Source organism: Saprolegnia parasitica (genome assembly GCF_000151545.1).
Source record: "Saprolegnia parasitica CBS 223.65 unplaced genomic scaffold supercont2.10, whole genome shotgun sequence".
NCBI lineage: Eukaryota > Oomycota > Saprolegniomycetes > Saprolegniales > Saprolegniaceae > Saprolegnia > Saprolegnia parasitica.
Window position 1 is genome coordinate 661786 of NW_012156404.1, and position 15431 is coordinate 677216.

At 59.6% G+C, this 15431-nt stretch overlaps 10 protein-coding genes across 10 annotated transcripts; 3 read left to right on the top strand and 7 right to left on the bottom strand.

The window, feature by feature from the left end:
* Nucleotides 1-121: 121 nt before the first annotated feature.
* SPRG_04069 (hypothetical protein) lies at nucleotides 122-1039 on the bottom strand. The gene is made up of 4 exons (XM_012342659.1): nucleotides 815-1039; nucleotides 708-758; nucleotides 459-657; nucleotides 122-411 (listed from the first exon to the last, which is right to left on the bottom strand). The coding sequence occupies exons 1-4, from the start codon at nucleotides 1013-1015 to the stop codon at nucleotides 146-148; spliced, it is 717 nt and encodes a 238-aa protein (XP_012198049.1). The 5' UTR covers nucleotides 1016-1039; the 3' UTR covers nucleotides 122-145.
* Nucleotides 1040-1246: 207 nt separating this feature from the next.
* On the top strand, nucleotides 1247-2235 carry SPRG_04070 (thymidine kinase). Its single transcript, XM_012342660.1, has 5 exons — nucleotides 1247-1574; nucleotides 1618-1741; nucleotides 1791-1839; nucleotides 1887-2044; nucleotides 2094-2235. The coding sequence occupies exons 1-5, from the start codon at nucleotides 1315-1317 to the stop codon at nucleotides 2181-2183; spliced, it is 681 nt and encodes a 226-aa protein (XP_012198050.1). The 5' UTR covers nucleotides 1247-1314; the 3' UTR covers nucleotides 2184-2235.
* Nucleotides 2157-3482, bottom strand: SPRG_04071 (hypothetical protein). The gene is made up of 6 exons (XM_012342661.1): nucleotides 3309-3482; nucleotides 3069-3257; nucleotides 2922-3019; nucleotides 2753-2869; nucleotides 2433-2706; nucleotides 2157-2389 (listed from the first exon to the last, which is right to left on the bottom strand). Exons 1-6 carry the CDS (start codon nucleotides 3438-3440, stop codon nucleotides 2243-2245), a joined length of 957 nt encoding a protein of 318 aa, XP_012198051.1. The 5' UTR covers nucleotides 3441-3482; the 3' UTR covers nucleotides 2157-2242.
* A 369-nt stretch (nucleotides 3483-3851) lies between these two features.
* SPRG_04072 (hypothetical protein) lies at nucleotides 3852-4396 on the top strand. Its single transcript, XM_012342662.1, has 5 exons — nucleotides 3852-3903; nucleotides 3966-4061; nucleotides 4111-4138; nucleotides 4184-4256; nucleotides 4303-4396. The coding sequence occupies exons 1-5, from the start codon at nucleotides 3876-3878 to the stop codon at nucleotides 4345-4347; spliced, it is 270 nt and encodes an 89-aa protein (XP_012198052.1). The 5' UTR covers nucleotides 3852-3875; the 3' UTR covers nucleotides 4348-4396.
* A 431-nt stretch (nucleotides 4397-4827) lies between these two features.
* Nucleotides 4828-5204, bottom strand: SPRG_04073 (hypothetical protein; the record flags this gene model as incomplete). The annotated part of the gene is made up of 2 exons (XM_012342663.1): nucleotides 4828-5139; nucleotides 5184-5204. 2 exons carry the CDS (start codon nucleotides 5202-5204, stop codon nucleotides 4828-4830), a joined length of 333 nt encoding a protein of 110 aa, XP_012198053.1.
* A 1021-nt stretch (nucleotides 5205-6225) lies between these two features.
* Nucleotides 6226-7821, top strand: SPRG_04074 (hypothetical protein; the record flags this gene model as incomplete). Its single annotated transcript, XM_012342664.1, has 1 exon — nucleotides 6226-7821. The coding sequence occupies one exon, from the start codon at nucleotides 6226-6228 to the stop codon at nucleotides 7753-7755; it is 1530 nt and encodes a 509-aa protein (XP_012198054.1). The 3' UTR covers nucleotides 7756-7821.
* On the bottom strand, nucleotides 7784-9119 carry SPRG_04075 (hypothetical protein). The gene is made up of 4 exons (XM_012342665.1): nucleotides 8692-9119; nucleotides 8328-8644; nucleotides 8008-8276; nucleotides 7784-7960 (listed from the first exon to the last, which is right to left on the bottom strand). The coding sequence occupies exons 1-4, from the start codon at nucleotides 9098-9100 to the stop codon at nucleotides 7816-7818; spliced, it is 1140 nt and encodes a 379-aa protein (XP_012198055.1). The 5' UTR covers nucleotides 9101-9119; the 3' UTR covers nucleotides 7784-7815.
* Nucleotides 9120-9211: 92 nt separating this feature from the next.
* On the bottom strand, nucleotides 9212-12197 carry SPRG_04076 (hypothetical protein; the record flags this gene model as incomplete). Its single annotated transcript, XM_012342666.1, has 3 exons — nucleotides 9212-10602; nucleotides 10638-11753; nucleotides 11804-12197. 3 exons carry the CDS (start codon nucleotides 12195-12197, stop codon nucleotides 9212-9214), a joined length of 2901 nt encoding a protein of 966 aa, XP_012198056.1.
* Nucleotides 12198-12496: 299 nt separating this feature from the next.
* Nucleotides 12497-14051, bottom strand: SPRG_04077 (hypothetical protein). Its single transcript, XM_012342667.1, has 6 exons — nucleotides 13635-14051; nucleotides 13444-13587; nucleotides 13279-13394; nucleotides 13121-13230; nucleotides 12940-13069; nucleotides 12497-12892 (listed from the first exon to the last, which is right to left on the bottom strand). Exons 1-6 carry the CDS (start codon nucleotides 14011-14013, stop codon nucleotides 12566-12568), a joined length of 1206 nt encoding a protein of 401 aa, XP_012198057.1. The 5' UTR covers nucleotides 14014-14051; the 3' UTR covers nucleotides 12497-12565.
* Nucleotides 14052-14124: 73 nt separating this feature from the next.
* On the bottom strand, nucleotides 14125-15277 carry SPRG_04078 (hypothetical protein). The gene is made up of 4 exons (XM_012342668.1): nucleotides 14697-15277; nucleotides 14582-14651; nucleotides 14382-14539; nucleotides 14125-14330 (listed from the first exon to the last, which is right to left on the bottom strand). The coding sequence occupies exons 1-4, from the start codon at nucleotides 15270-15272 to the stop codon at nucleotides 14157-14159; spliced, it is 978 nt and encodes a 325-aa protein (XP_012198058.1). The 5' UTR covers nucleotides 15273-15277; the 3' UTR covers nucleotides 14125-14156.
* Between the last annotated feature and the right edge of the window lie 154 nt (nucleotides 15278-15431).

Here is a 15431-nt window from a genome sequence, read left to right on the forward strand (position 1 = left end):
CCCGCGCTGCGATTGGCCCATTCCAGCATGCTGCGATGCCATTGGGTAAAATGCGCGTTTCGGATGTTACCAGCACCACGCATGTGAACCAGATCCCTTGCTGCGATGATGGAGCCGCACGGAGGATGATGACGATGGAATGAGCTTACGGCTTCTTACACGACAGCTTGTGCACGCGCCAATGCGACTTTTGGCAGTCGGCGCTGCAGTAGTACTCGGCCTGGCAGCGCGAGCAGCGGTGGACGCCCTTGGCCGAGCACGACGGCGAGCCACACACGCGACCGTTCGTGGCCGGCGCAACGGGGGCCTTGGCCGCAGCTTGCGGGTTCGTCTGGCTCTGCGCGATCTTGATCCACTCGGCATCGGCGTTGATCTCGCTCAACTTGAAGTCCATGCGAACAAAGGCGTCGTCTGCATCGACGCGATGAGCCTTACGAAGACGACGCCAGCGACCGTACCGTTGTCAAAGACGCGGCCAATGAACGCGTCACCGCGCACCTCGAGCATGCGGCCGCACGCTTGCGCAATCGCCGACGCGCGCATGTTGAGCGGGAGGTTCTTCGCCGTGCCCTTGTCGTCCACGTAGAGGTTCACGCCAATGTGCTTGGCCGCAGCCGAGTTGGTGATGAGCGGAACCGAGTCCACCAAGCTGTCCATCTATCGCCCATGCAGTCGTATCATTGCAAGATTCTCGCGACGAGGCTCACCTGCAGCATCATCGACATGACCTCGTCGTTCATCGTCGAGCCCTTGGGCATCTATCGCCATCGTCAGCATGGGCGACGTCCATTGCGTGCGGAACATGTAGTAATACCTGCGCGAGGATCTGCTGGCGAAAGGCTTCGCGCTGCTCGGCGCTGGAGGCGCCACAGGACTGCTCCTTGAAGTGCGCGCGGAGGCGCTCCGTGAGGCACGAGATCTGGCCGTCAATGTCCTTTGGGAGGTCGATCTGCCACTCGGCGAGCTCCTTGTCGTCCGTCGCAGGGATGTAGACGACCGTGAATTGCTTGGCCATGGCGCACAACTTGAATGGCACGCGACCAGCCCGATCAATATTATCCGGACACACTACTTTCGATCTCGTGCGGTTTTGAATTGGTGTGACAAAATGCTTGGAAATAGTGTGAAAGATCGTGCTCAGAGGTAAAATCCAAGCCGTTGCGTTGCAACGGCGCAGTTGCGAAATTCGGGCATCGCCAGCCTTGCAGCCAGCAGCGCTGCGTCAAAGGTCCTTCTTGAGCGAATCGAAAGCAGCTCTCCGTCGCCCTCAGCGCTCCCTGCCGCCTCGTATACGGATAATTCGAGTATCCGAACATGTTTGCCGCGGTCAACCTTCCCTCCAATTTCCATTCGAGCATGTCGCCGTCGTGCGTGAGTTTGCCGAGCAGCAGCGCCAAGATGCCAACGAGAAGCCTCCGCCGCCACGCGCCCCAGGGCGAGCTCCAGCTCATCATCGGGCCCATGTTCAGCGGCAAGACCACCGAGCTCATCCGCCGCATGCGCCGCTTCCACCACGCGCAGCTCAAGTGCCTCGTCGTGCGCGCGGTCATTGACGAGCGCTACACCAAGGACGAGTACGTTTTGCCGTGTGGCATACAGTAGCTGACGGCGACGTAGCCTCGTGAGCACGCACGACAAGCAAATGATCCCGGCGACGCCCGTGAGGCGCCTCGCCGAAGTCAACGAGGTCTTTCGCCAATACGACGTCATTGGCATCGACGAAGGCCACTTTTACCCGGACGTACGACTCTGCCACGTCATCGACTCGATCGACCATGCTTGTATTGTAGCTCGACGCGTTCTGCGACATGGCCGCCGACGAAGGCAAGATTGTCATTGGTACAGGACCCTACCAACCTACTGGAGAAGCGACTCCAATATTATAGTGGCGGCGCTGGACGGCACGTTCGAGCGCAAGCCGTTCCCGCAAGTCTGCGGCCTCATTCCACAGGCCGAGAGCGTCACTAAGCTCAGCGCAGTGTGCGCGGTCTGTGGCACGGACGCCGCCTTCACGCGTCGCATCGTCAACAGCACGGCGATCGAGGTAATACCTCCACCCCCCACTGCTGCGAGTCCCTCACCATGAGTCGCAGCTCGTCGGCGGCAGCGAGATGTATCAGCCCGTGTGCCGCGCGTGCTTTACGCTGCCACAGAAAGCGGAGGACGGCGCCGAGTCGTCGTAACGTGTTGTAGCAGTCATTACCCACACAGAATATAGGAGACGCGATGATGTGTACGATATCTACTTGAACATCGTCGCGAGCGACGCATGCAGCGAAGGCGGCACATCGCTCATCCATCCGCCGCAGATCATGAGGCAGATCGAGTCGATCTTGGCAAAGTCGTCGCCCAGGATGCTCGCCAACTGGCCGTTGTACAGCGGAGCCAACTACGCGTTCGTGAGCTCTGCGTAAGTGATTTGCGAGGGGTACCGTCGCGCCGCACGCTGGCTCGACGAGGAACTTGTGGTCGCTCGCAAAGCGGAGGCAAGCAGCGACCGCGTCCTCGTCGCTGACGCTGCTCGCGTGGACACGAAGCTTCTGCGCATACGCGAACGCCGTCTCCGAGACGGCGGATGCGCCGAGCGACCGCGCCAGCGTGTTGATACTGCGGAGCGTGACGCGCGAGTTGGATGCCATGGACTGTTGCATCTTGTTGGCGCCGTGGGTCTCCATGGTCAGCACCTTTGTGGCGCTCCACCCGTACCTATCGTCCTCGGCAATAAGCTCTCTGCGTTCACAATCGAACGCACGTTTCCAGGCCCTGGCTAATGCCAGAAAAGTACCCGCCCCCACCGACAGCAACGACGATGAGATCGGGCTGCGGGATTTGCTGCGTGAGTTCGGCGATCACGCTCGAGTTCCCGTCGCTATCCACAAGAAGATGAGGCAATATGCACGCAGCCAGAGATCGAGGCGAACACAATGTCGGGGTGGTCGAACGGCGGAATGTAGGCCACGGTGCCCGACTCCTTGGTTTGCATGAAGGCGGTGGCGGCTTCGTGCGCTTCAAGCCACACCTGCAGTCGTATGTGAGACGCTGCTACGGATGTTGGAAAGACTATGTACCTTGCCCGCGACCTTGACGGTCACGCCTTCGACCTCGAGTCGCGCCCGCATGTACTCGGGCGTCGACTCGGGCACAAAGACCGTCGCCGGCACGCCAAGCTGTTGTGCGCTGCAAGCAACGGCGAGGCCTGCGTTGCCGCCCGAACTCGCGATCAAGTGTGTAGCCCCCCGTTCGACGGCGCGCTGACACTAGACACATTGCGAGTGAGCTGGTTGCTGCACGTGGCGTCGGCTGTATACCGCAAGGCCGACGCCGCGGAGCTTGAAGCTGCCCGAGGGCTGGCAGTTGTCGAGCTTGAGGAAGACCTTCTTCTTCACGAGGTGGCTGAGCACGCGGCTCTCAATCGCAGGCGTCACGACGTGCAGGGCCATAGCGATAGGCTCGTGCACTTGGGATTCGGTTGTGATCCCAAGGATTGCAACCTCGGATTGGGCCGAGGCAGTGGGATCTTCTGTGAGTGGCCAAAATACCAACAAAGCGGCGTGCTCATTGGAAGAAATTGACCCCAGGCTGAAGGTGGGGTGTGCGCTTCAAGAAGCAATCGCGCCATCACGCCCTCTACGCTACCGTGGCCAAGCTGCGTGGCCATCGGCTATGGACACGTCGCCGCCTGGCGCTCGGCAAGTGATGTTCAACCTCAAGAAACGAGCCACGATACGGTACGCCCATTGGATAAAACAGTACTTGGTCGGCTGGGATTGGCTGATTTAATCGAGATGGGATTGGCTAAAATACCGCGTGTGCAGTGGAATGATTGGTTCAGGCGATGGAATATTCCAAGTCGTGCATTATCGCGATCAGCAAGCATGGCCCAACGTCGCCTCCTCCCCCTCGGTACGCAGCTTGGCGCGTCGCTGCAGGCAAACGTACCACATGAGCTGATGCCACTTGAGTAGAACTCATCGACAAATGCATTGGCTCGCGCATGTGGATCATCATGAAGGGCGACAAGGAGTTCGTCGGGACGCTCCGCGGCTTTGACGACTACGTCAGTACGTTTGCTTAAGTTTGTTTTCATCGTCGGTATTAACGTGCGTCTAGACATGGTCCTTGACGATGTGACAGAATAGTACGCGCACGACGGATCAACTCGGAGGCTAACATCGCTGTGTAGCGAGGTGACGCCCGAAGGCAAGCGGAAGGTCCACGTCGACCAAGTGCTTTTGAACGGCAACAACGTTTGCCTCGTACGCGCCACCCAGTATCGACGCTGCTAACAACGTGCCTTTGTAGCTTGTGCCTGGTGGTTCCCCCGAAGGCGAAGAAGAAGAGCAGTAGAACTTGATAACCTCTCACCAACTCTCATGCGATTTCCGTGATTTCCCGACGTCTTTCGTAGCACTGCAGTTCCACTAGCTGGCAGCTCCTTGTAACCAACATGGCGTAGTACATTCGGATTGCATCAAGGCGCTCAGATGAGCACCCTGCGGCTGCCATCATGAGAGACAGAGATGCGGCAGCGGAACTCGAATCAATGTGCCCACGTCTTGAATCATCTGCTTGTCATCGGATGAGCGCACTGCACACAAGTTCCACACTGACATTCCGTTCTGTGGTCATTGGCGTCCGACCTGTGGGAAATGCTGGACCGCTCGAAAAAAGAGGCTGAACTTGGTCGGCGCTGAAGGCGCGGGTGGATGCCAGGGTGATACTTCGTGGCGAGGGCCCTGAGCCTCAGTCGGTAAGCGCATTGTTCTAGAGAATACGGCAAACAAAATCTTGTTTGCTTGTTCTATCTATCAAACACACTGCGGCCCTTTACTTCTTGGACTTGGACGCATTCTTCTCCTTGATCGCACGGCGGTACGACAGCTTGATCAATCGCCGCTTGTCCTCCATCGACTCCAAGTTCTCATAGCCCTTGCGCTCGAGCTCGCCAAGCGTCGGCTTGGGCTCGAGGAGCGTGAAGAGCCATTCGGGGTACTCTTCCCGGGGCTTAAGCTCGGGGTGCGCGCCATCCTTGAGGATGTTGACGGGCGCGTACTTGGTGATATCGACAGCCTCTTCAAGGACCTTGGGACCACCCTTCTTGTCCTTGGCCTTGGCAGGGGCCTTGGCGGGGCAGCGAAGCTACGGACCGCCACGGACGCGCGGGCGACTTGGGCACGGACGACGCTCTGGCGCAGGGCAAACATCGGTCGACCCAGTGATTCCGAAATGGCTTTCGCCACCAATGGCACCACTCACAATTTCAACCAATCATCATCGAGGAATCGGAATTATCCGGCAGCCGCACCATCTTGCGATCTTCGCCGGCACGCCGGCAGGGTCCCAGTGAACTACATCCTCGTACTTTTCTTAGCACGAGCGACGCCTTGACTACTCACGTGCAGAACTCTCCGAGTCACAAAGTGCGTCTCGCCCAGCTTAGCAAGACACACCATCGGATCGGAGCCCGCAAAGCTATACCTGGATCACCGAAAGCGCCCGCACCGAACTCAGAGCACCGTACTGGTGTTCGACAAACCTTTCGGTTGGCCACACTGCTGGAACGCTTGGCAGAGATGGCCCAACTCGCAGACAAAAGTTGGCGCGACTCGGGAGCACGGGCAAAATGATGAAACTAACAACAGCGTTCAATTGTAGACGGACCACAAACCCGTTCTTGTCCGCTCGGCGGACAACCACGCACGTTCGTTTCTCTCGACGCATGTCGTAAACATCCTACAAAACAGTTCCGAGTGCAATTGTACTCGCGATGCATCGGTGCTCTTGTACGTACGCCCATACAAAGCTCAAATGAAGACCATGTTGACACACGTCAATGCTCGTAATACAGCGGAATAATCTACTACTACTAGTACCGGTAGTCTTCCTCGCCTCGTTCGCGTGAGCCAAGTGCTAAGCAGACACCACTTTAGCGCGTTTAACGTCCCACAGGACTTCTCAGCACAGTCTCCATTCCGTCGGTGTCCCTGCGCCGCTCGCTTCGCGATGCGAATGCTGATTGGTCTCTATTCCGGCATCCCGAAACGCCGCGAAAATCCACGTCACGACAGCACGTTAGCTGGCCAATCAAATTTCAGGGAAAAAGCTGGCCAATGCCGCGTGTCCCAGCCGGCACGGTGGTTTTTCTGAAGCGCCGCGAAGATCTCAAAAATGCACCGCCTCCTCACGCGGCAGACACGAATTTTCCAGGCGCGGACGACTTCGAGCATGAGCAACTTCGACTACGACTTCGTGGTCATCGGCGGCGGCAGCGGCGGCATGGCGGCGGCCAAGGAAGCCGCGCGCCTCGGCGCCAAGGTCGCGCTCTTTGACTTTGTCAAGCCGACGGTCCATGGCACCAAGTGGGGCCTCGGCGGCACGTGCGTCAACGTGGGCTGCGTGCCCAAGAAGATCATGCACTACAGCGGTATCCTTGGCGCCGGCCTCCACGACGCCGCGCACCTCGGCTGGCAGGTGCCCGAGAAGGTCGAGCACAACTGGGAAACGCTCGTCGAGGCGGTCCAGGCGCACGTCAAGAAGCTCAACTTTTCGTACCGCGTCGGCCTGCGCTCCAACAAGGTCCAGTACATCAACGCGCTCGCGCGCTTTGAGGACCCGCACACGCTCTCGTACCAGGTCAAGAACGGCCCGACGCAGACGCTGACGGCCGCACACATCCTCATCGCGACGGGCGGCCGCCCCACGGTCCCCAAGGACATCCCGGGCGTCGCCGAGTACGCCATCACGAGCGACGACCTCTTCTCGCTTTCCACGGCGCCCGGCAAGACGCTCGTTGTCGGCGGCTCGTACATTGCGCTCGAGTGCGCCGGCTTCCTCAACGAACTGCACTACCCGACGACCGTCGCCGTGCGGTCGATCCTCCTCCGCGGGTTTGATCGCCAGGTGGCGGCCAAGATCCAGGACATCATGGTTGCGCAGGGCATGGACTTCCGCTTCAACACGCTTCCGACGTCGATCGTCAAGGACGAAGCCACGGGCCAGCTCCACGTCTCGTTCGCCAACTCGGAAACCCACGAAACGTTCACCGAGGCCTTCGACACGGTGCTGTACGCGGTCGGGCGCACGGCCGATACCTTCAACATTGGTCTCGAGAAGGCCGGCGTCAAGGCGCTCCCGAACGGCAAGTTTGAGACGGTCAACGAAGCCACGAACGTGCCGCACATCCACGCCGTCGGCGACGTGCTCCAGGGCAAGCCCGAGCTCACGCCCGTGGCCATTCGCGCCGGCGAGCACCTCGTGCGCCGCCTCTTCAAGCCCAACTACACCAAGACGATGAACTACGATCTGATTCCGACGACGGTGTTCACGCCGGTCGAGTACGGCACGATCGGCCTGAGCGAGGAAGAGGCGATTACGCGCTACGGCAAGGATGACATCGTCGTCTACCCGTGGGAGTTCCAGACGCTCGAGTGGGGCGCCGTCCACCGCAAGAAGGCCGAGTCGGCGCAGGAGGGCGACTACGACACGGAGTTTCCCGCCAACTGCCTCAGCAAGCTCGTGTGCCAAAAGAGCGCGAACGAGAAGGTGCTCGGCTTCCACTTTGTCGGACCGAACGCCGGCGAAGTGACGCAGGGCTTTGCCGTGGCGGTGACCATGGGCGCGACCAAGGAGGACTTTGACAACGTCATTGGCATCCACCCGACCGACGCCGAGTCGTTCATGGCGCTCACCGTCACGAAGGAGTCGGGCGCGAGCTGGGTCGCAACCGGCGGCTGCGGTGGCGGCGTCTGCGGCTAAAGCGCATGCCGTCCATGTAACAAGAAACGACCAAGTAATCGACTAATGCATTTTTGAAAATCACAACTCGTCCTTCACGGGCGCAAAGAGCTTGTCCCACGATGCCGGCGAGCCGCCGGCCACGTTGATAAAGTAGGTGCGTACAGCGTCTCGGCGCTCCTGAGTCCCGCAATGCTTGGCAAGGATCTCAGTGAGGAATGCCTCGCTACACATAGCACCGATTAATCTTGGAAAAGCCGAGTAGAAATGTACCGGCGGCTCTTCTTGGACGGCCATTTCGAGAGTTCTTGGAGGTGCAAAATGGCTTCCCACGCTTCAGCAACCGTCGCATCTGTCTCGAGGTGCATCGCTTCCTGGAGGCGAAGCTGGAGGCGGCTGCTCGTGGCGTGCGACACCATGATCGTTGGGATCGTGATGTTGTACGCTTCCCACGGCGTCTCGACCGACGGCGTCGCGAGCGGCGTCTCCTCGCGCTGGGCGACAATGACCGCGGCCGCGCCCGCGATCTGGGCCGCCGAGACCTACGTGTCCGTCATCAGAACTACGATAATAATGTCTTGAGATCCATCGACCTTGGCCAAGATGGAGCAGTTGCCGCCGAGTGCCACGAGTACGGCGTGGTCCGCAACGTCCGAGCTCAACGGGGCGCAGGCGTGTGCGGGCGACGCAACGGCCAGCTGCAGTGGGTGCTTCACCAGCGGACCGCCAAAGGTGGCGGCCAAGAAGTCAAACTTCGCTCCGTCCGCATAGGCCACGACGCCGCTGCCCGCGACGCGCATAAACTCAGAGTCACTCTCGGTCTCGGGGTGGCAGACCGAGTTCTCGCACGCCATGGGCACGAGCTTCCCGAACACGGCTTGGCGCGCCGCCGCAGCGCGGAAGAGGTCGCCTAGACAATAATTATGAGGCAACCGCGTCTAGTCTTCGACGTTGTACCGGCGCTGTGGCGCACCATGACCGTCGGGATCGTGATTTCGCCAGCAGACACGTGGGCGACTGGCCGCACGCTCTCTTCGTCCGTGCTCACGAGGATGACACCGGCAGCGCCGGCGGCCTGGGCGTGCATGGACTTGACGTCAAAGGTGCAGTTGCCACGGTCCAAGACAACGTACGCTTCGCGCACATCGTCGTTCTCGATGAGCCACTTGTCGTCGTCGTCGAAGGGCGTGCAGCCCAGCGTGTTGACGGGGAAGACGAGCTGGAGTTCGTCGGTCGGGACCGCACCGCCGTACGTGTCCTTGAAGTACTGGATCGGCGCCATGCCGTCGCGCAAGTAGATGCGACCCCAGAACGACGCCGACACCAAGGACGCGAGCGCGAGACTGCTGAGCAACCGTTGAGCCATTGAGTCGCCACTTGAAGAATGCTTCGTTTATATTGCGAGCCTTGGATTTCGAACGTCGAAAGATCGCAAAACCGCCGAAAGAATGAAATAAGAATCAAATAAATACTGCGATCAATAAATAATCGAGGACACGCAGTCGCCAATGCAGCGGGAAACGAGAGAGTCGGCGTCGAGCGTCGTGCAGCGACGACAGAGCGCACGGCCACAGATGGTGCAGGCGCCGAGACACGACGGACAGGTCGCGCAGTCGCACTGCGCACACGCGACGAAGGCTGACGTACGACACGGCGTCGCGCAGTCGTGGCACGCGCCAAAGACGTTGACGGCGTGCTCCAGAATAAAGTCGAGCACGTGTTCGAGGCTTGAAAATGGTGCGGTCTTGAGCGAGCTGGTCGCTGTACCGTGCTGAACCCAATGCAAGATGGTCGTACCCACGGACGCATCGAGGTCAGCGACCACCGCGGGGAGCTCCAGGTGGTGGTGGACGAGTGCATTGGCGAGCTGCATCTGGCGCTCGTAAGCGCTGGACTCGACGACATGCTTCGTCATGGCAGCGATCGAGTCGAGCGATGCGTCCTCGCTGAGCATGACAGAGCCGCAGCGCACAAATGCCGCAAAGAGCCACGAGGCGTGGACGTTGACCGACGGCGTCCAAGGCGGGATACCAGCAGCGTGCCACGCCGACTCGAGTGCATCTTGACGTCTCCACGCATTGCAGTGCATGTCGATGAGAACATCAACAAGCTGGTCCATTGTCGTGATCTCGATGCCGCAGTAGCACGGCAGGCCGTTCTGGAGGTAAACGAGCTTGAGCTCCAAGGGGCTGTACGCCAGCATGGGCCACTGGCGCTGGACGAGTGCAGTATGCAGCGCCTTGAAGCGCGTTTCTTGCCGAACGTGCTTCATAACGTAGCCCTCGACGACCGCAGCCACGTTATTCCATGTGTTAGTGAAGCAACTCGCTTCGACTCGGAGGCGCGTCTCGTTGCAAATGAGAGCAAACTTGGCGCTGAGTGCGGATGGCACCTTGGAGCCGAGCTGTGCGTTCTGGAGGCACACGCGAAGGATCTCACGCACGAGCACGTTGTAGTGCTGAGGGCACTTGTAGAGAAAAATCAAGTACAAGATGAGCTTCTTGGCGCTGCGCGAATGCCACCCCTCGATCCAGACGGACCCGGCATGGATGAACTCGCGAATAAACGCGTCACCGAGCGTCGTAAAGCAGTCGTGGTAGAGACGCATTGAGAGGCCGAGCGCTTGCACGGCCTTCCAGAGAAGCACTTCGTGCTGGATGTTTGCGAACGTCCGCTTCGCCACGTCGTCGAGGTTGCCGCCGCCCTGCTCGATGAACTCGTTGGCGACCCGGAACACCGAGACATGGTATGTGCTGCTGTCGATGTCGAGGTACCCCGCCATGTCTGCGACGGCTTGGCCCATCTCCTTGAGCGCGCCACGAAGTTTTCGGCGCCGGTCGGCAACAGCATTGAACTGCGCCGAGAGCGCTTGGGCAAACGACTTGGCATCGCTAAAAACGCACGGTTGAGCATGACGTAGCCGTGCCGAATGAAGCGCTGCACGTTCGCACTCTGCATCTCCTTGGCGTCGAATGTCAATGATGGCAGCGCCGCGAGAAGCTCCCACGTCCGCGAACTTTCGTCGAGCACTTGGCGAAGCATGCTCTCGATGGACTTGGACGTAAGGCCGCGCTCAGCAATGGAGTGGGCGAGGAAGCCCTTCTCGAGCCCGATGGTGGACATGGAGATCTTGAGATGGTGGAGCCACTGCACGATCTTGGCCTCGTACTGACCTTGCCGGCGCATGACGTTCATGTAGTGCTCGACCACGCTCTGCGCCGCGACGTGCACTTCGCCGAAGAAGCGGACGACGCCGTCGAGCACATAGGCGTGCAGCGGCCGAATGCTGAAAACAGTCGAGATCATAGTACCTTCGTCGGTCGTGTGCATGCGATTCGGAAACATGCAGTCGAGAACGTCTTGGAGGCGCTTGGCGCGGCCGTCGACGACGGAAGCCACTTGTGCCGCCGTGTTGATGTACTGACCAAACCCGATCTTGAGCTCGCCTTGCTCGATGAAGCTCGTCATGGTGTCGCCAAATACCGAGACGCAGGCGTCGTAGGGTAGGTCGCGGTGGTCGAGAAGCGCGTTGAGCTCTTCCTTGCGTAGCGCCTCGGCTGCAGCCTTGGAAAACGCCTTTGCTGGGGTCAAGCTCACGTCCGTGGAGACCGCGTAATCGATGACCCACTGTAGTGTCGGATCAAACTGCGACGACTGCCCGACTTGCTGCATGTGTTTCCGGAGCGCGTCCAAACGAAGCGCCTCGCGCGTCGACTGCTCGGGAATGCGAAGAATGTGGCCCGTGATGCATCGCACGACCGTCTTCAACGAGTTCTTACTCTTGGGCTGCGTAAGAAAGTCGGCGTACGTCGTGCAAAATTCGGGCGAGACGCTGCTCATCGAGACGCCTTCGTCTGCGAGTGCGAGCTCGACCTGGCGTCCGCGAAACTCCTTGATGGCTTGGCGCTTCTCCCAGCGGTGAATCTTCTTGTCTTGGATCTTCTTGAGGCCGCCGTGCCCGCCATGCTTGCGAAGCGCGCAGTACAAAGCTTCCGATTCCAAAAAGAGTTTCATGCGACCTACATACACGTGGTTCCATGCGCTTCGAAAATGCGGATTGTTGAAGTACCACGAAGAATAAACTGCAACGGCGCGAGGTCGGCATCGTTGAGCGAGAACTGCTCCTTGGCGTATGTCTTGCTGATCAGAACGCTCTTGATGGCGTGTTTGCGGTGGTCGTCGCAGAGGTTGATGAACTGCCACGGCCGGATCGCAGGACTGCCCTCCATAAGGCACACGCAGCAGCGCTTCTCCATCGCGCAGTAGAAGCGCTTGAGGTACTCACGCCAGCACGCTGCATCCATGTTGACCTCAATGTCAAGGTAGCGCGTGAACAAGGTCTTCCATTGCGCGTCGAGGAAGCCCCGGAGCGACCGGCAGGTCGCCGAGAGACGCTGGATCGACCGCCCGTCGAGGCAGCGATAGACGTCCATGAGGGTTTCCTCGGCGAGGCCGATGAGCATGGCGCTTCCTCGGTCGCAGCGGCGCTTTGCGGGGCGCGGGTCCGTCATATCCTCGTCCGTCCTGTGCTCGGCCGATCGAATTGGGCAATGAGCCCGTTTCGGGACGAGCGCCAAGTACTTCTCGCGCACTTTTCGTGAAACCCCCACTTTCGTGCGATATCATTGGCTCTCAACCGGACGATCTTTGGTCATCCGGATACGTGCCACCACAAGACACGCTCGGTTCTTGAAGTTGCGGTCAAGTCGCGCCAAGCACCATCGGGCGAGATGGTCCTGCGACATCCGCATCTTGTGCTAGAGGATGACGATGGGTTGTCGTCTAGTCATCCTATTTATCAGCTTATACAACGAGTCGGAAGGAGACCGGTCTACGTGACCGTGGCCAGGAGCGTCATGACGCCCGCGCCAGCGACGAAGAGCAGGAGCTTTTGCACCGTCGATGTCGCTTCCTGCGCATGCTCGTCCGACATTTCGTGGAACGCGAGGTAGATGAAGCTGCCCGAGCCAATGCCAAGTGCGATGGCCTGCGCCAACTGCGCCGGCGCGCCTTGGAGCTGCGACGTGAGCAACATGCCGAGAACGATGCCCAATGGCGTCATGAAGCTGTACAAGACGAGCACGGCGATGGATCGCGATGCGTTCACGCTCTCTTTGACCTTGGCAAAGTTGGCGCCGACGGCAATCGCCTCGATAAACTGGCGCAGCAGTATTAGCGTCAATGTACGAGAACAGATGCATATACCTTGTGGCTGACGATGGCGAGGGCCGTTGCAATGGCCGTGCGGCTCAGCTGCGAGTTCATGCCGAGCGTGAAGCCAGCGATGAGCGAGTGCAGCGAAAAGAGTGCGGCGAGGAGGTACGGCAAAAGCGCACTAGAGTATAATAATATGGAAGCGACAGAAAGAGAGGAAAGAGAGAGTTACCTTTCACCAGAGAAGACGACGTGCTCGCTAATGCTGCCTTCGACATGCGCGTGGACGTGTGGGTCGGCGCCGCAGCGTCCGTGGGGCTCTTCGGCCACTTCGACGGCACTCTACGTGCAAGGGCATGAGGACGCGTTCGTGCGTCGACGCGATCGGACTTGGTTGGCGCGCAAGACCACGTCGACGTCCGTCGCTTGCTTCGAGTGCTTGACGAGGGCCGACGTTTCTAGAATCGTCTTGTCGCACGAGCAGCTACCGGTCCCGTAGGACGGCCCTAGCGCACCGCGTCTCAGCGGAGGCATTGCAATGTGCCGAGACAATACCTTCATGCGCACCCAAGGGACTCGCAAAATGTCGCGGAGAATGAGACCGATGGTACGTGGACGACGCAGAGTACGCCCGCGACCGGCGCTCGACGCCGTAGGATGCGATCGAGGGGACGTGGATCTTGCACAAGCTCGTCTCGTCTATGGAGCGTCAGCATCAAGTTCTTATCTGCAAGCATTTCGCCTACAGTTGGGCTTGGCAGCAGCAGCGACGGCCATCATTTTGCCAGAGTCGCCAAGGTTGAGCAAGTCGACGGCCCAAATGAGCATGCAGCCGACGCAAGCGAGCACGTAGATCGTAGGAAAGTCTGACGGCTTGACGCCAATGGGCGTGACCATGGCGAGGTACTTGGCGTAGTGGTGCACTGCGTCCGGCAGCAAGTGGATCATGCCCGTGCTGAGGAAGACGCCGGCCGTGAGGTAGGGCAGCTTGTGCTGGATGAGGCCGTTCAAGCCCGACGACGTTGGCGTCTGCGCCGAGACGAAGAGCGGCAGCAGCGAGAAGATCACCGTGAGCACGAGCAGCACGATGCACATGAGGCTGTTGAAGACGATGATGTCCTCCATCCTTGACCCCACGCCGGCCTTGCCGCGAAACGCCGAAATGACCTCTTTGTAAAGTGCGCAGCTCCCGTAAGTGCGTTTTTAGGTCTTGGATCTCAACGTCAAAATTGCTGCGGCGAACAAGGCGTGGCAATATATTTACGATCTTATATTTGCCCGCAGTCGACGATGATGGCTTCGTGGCCAGGAAGGGGCTTGCCGGCGGCCGTCGTGGCTGCGCGCTCGATGGCTAATACTGCGTCGAGACCTTGGACCACTTGGCCAAAGACAACGTGCTTGTTGTCGAGATGCACGAGCGGCGCGCGGGTTGTGATGAAGAACTACAGCCACACGCGTCCTCACACAAACATGCACGCGGCTGGGGGTCGCACCTGGGATGTGTTGGTGTTCTTTCCCTTGTTGGCGAGCGAGAGCAGCCCGATGCGGTCGTGCGGCAGAAAATGTTCGTCCTTAAAGTGGCCCCACGCATTGCCATGCGGTGTGTTGGCATAGATCGAGGCGCCGCCAGTGCCATCGCCCTTGGTGATATCTAACGCAGTGACTTAAGGAGACGTCGTCGAGGCGTCCGTACCGCCGCCTTGAATCATAAAGTTCGTGATGATGCGATGGAACTGCGAGCCCTTAAAGTGCAGCCCGCGGCCCTACGTACGCGTCAGCACAGAAACAGAAACAGGGAAAAGGATGACCTTCTCGCCCGTGCACAAGCACCGGAAGTTCTCGGCTGCAAGCGGCACGACGTCGTCGAGGAGCCGCATCACGACGCGGTGTGTCTGCTGGCGATAGGTTATGTCGAAAAATACGGTCGGGTGTGCTTCGGTCGTCAGTGGCGCCAGGTCTTGGGGCGGCGCGGGGCAGTACTTGGCCCGCAGCTTCGCAAAGAGCTCCGCCTCGCGCCCAATGTGCTTCCGGACTACCGCGTCAACCTCGGCTAGCTTGGTCGGGTTGAACTCCTCGTAGAACGCTCGGACGCGGTCGTGCATGGTTGTCGCCGGTGCCTTGGTTTCTGCTGGTGTGCTGATTGTCGGTGGCTTGGTTGCTGCGGGTGTCGCCATCGTCGGCGCCTGGGCACTTGATGAGCTGCTCGTCGGGGCTTGACGCTGCTGCTGCCGGTGCGACGCCCACGTCTCCTTGGTCCTGGCGAGGAACGACGGAGCTTCTTGCGTCGTTTTCGCCGTTGCTTTTGCAGCCAATGTCTCTGCGCGCGAGGCTTCCCAGGCTGCGCGCGACAAGGCGCGGAAGGTCGCGCCTGGGATGTCGGCCATTTTGCACCAACTGTGCGTACCGTGGTGGACCGGAACCTCCCACACTCGATACAATGGTATCGAAAACAAGAGGCTTTATGAAAGCTGCGTGGGGAGCGTAGAGCTTCTGCAGCAATTTTTGATTTTTTCCTTTTCCCATGTATCTTTGCGCTTGGGGCA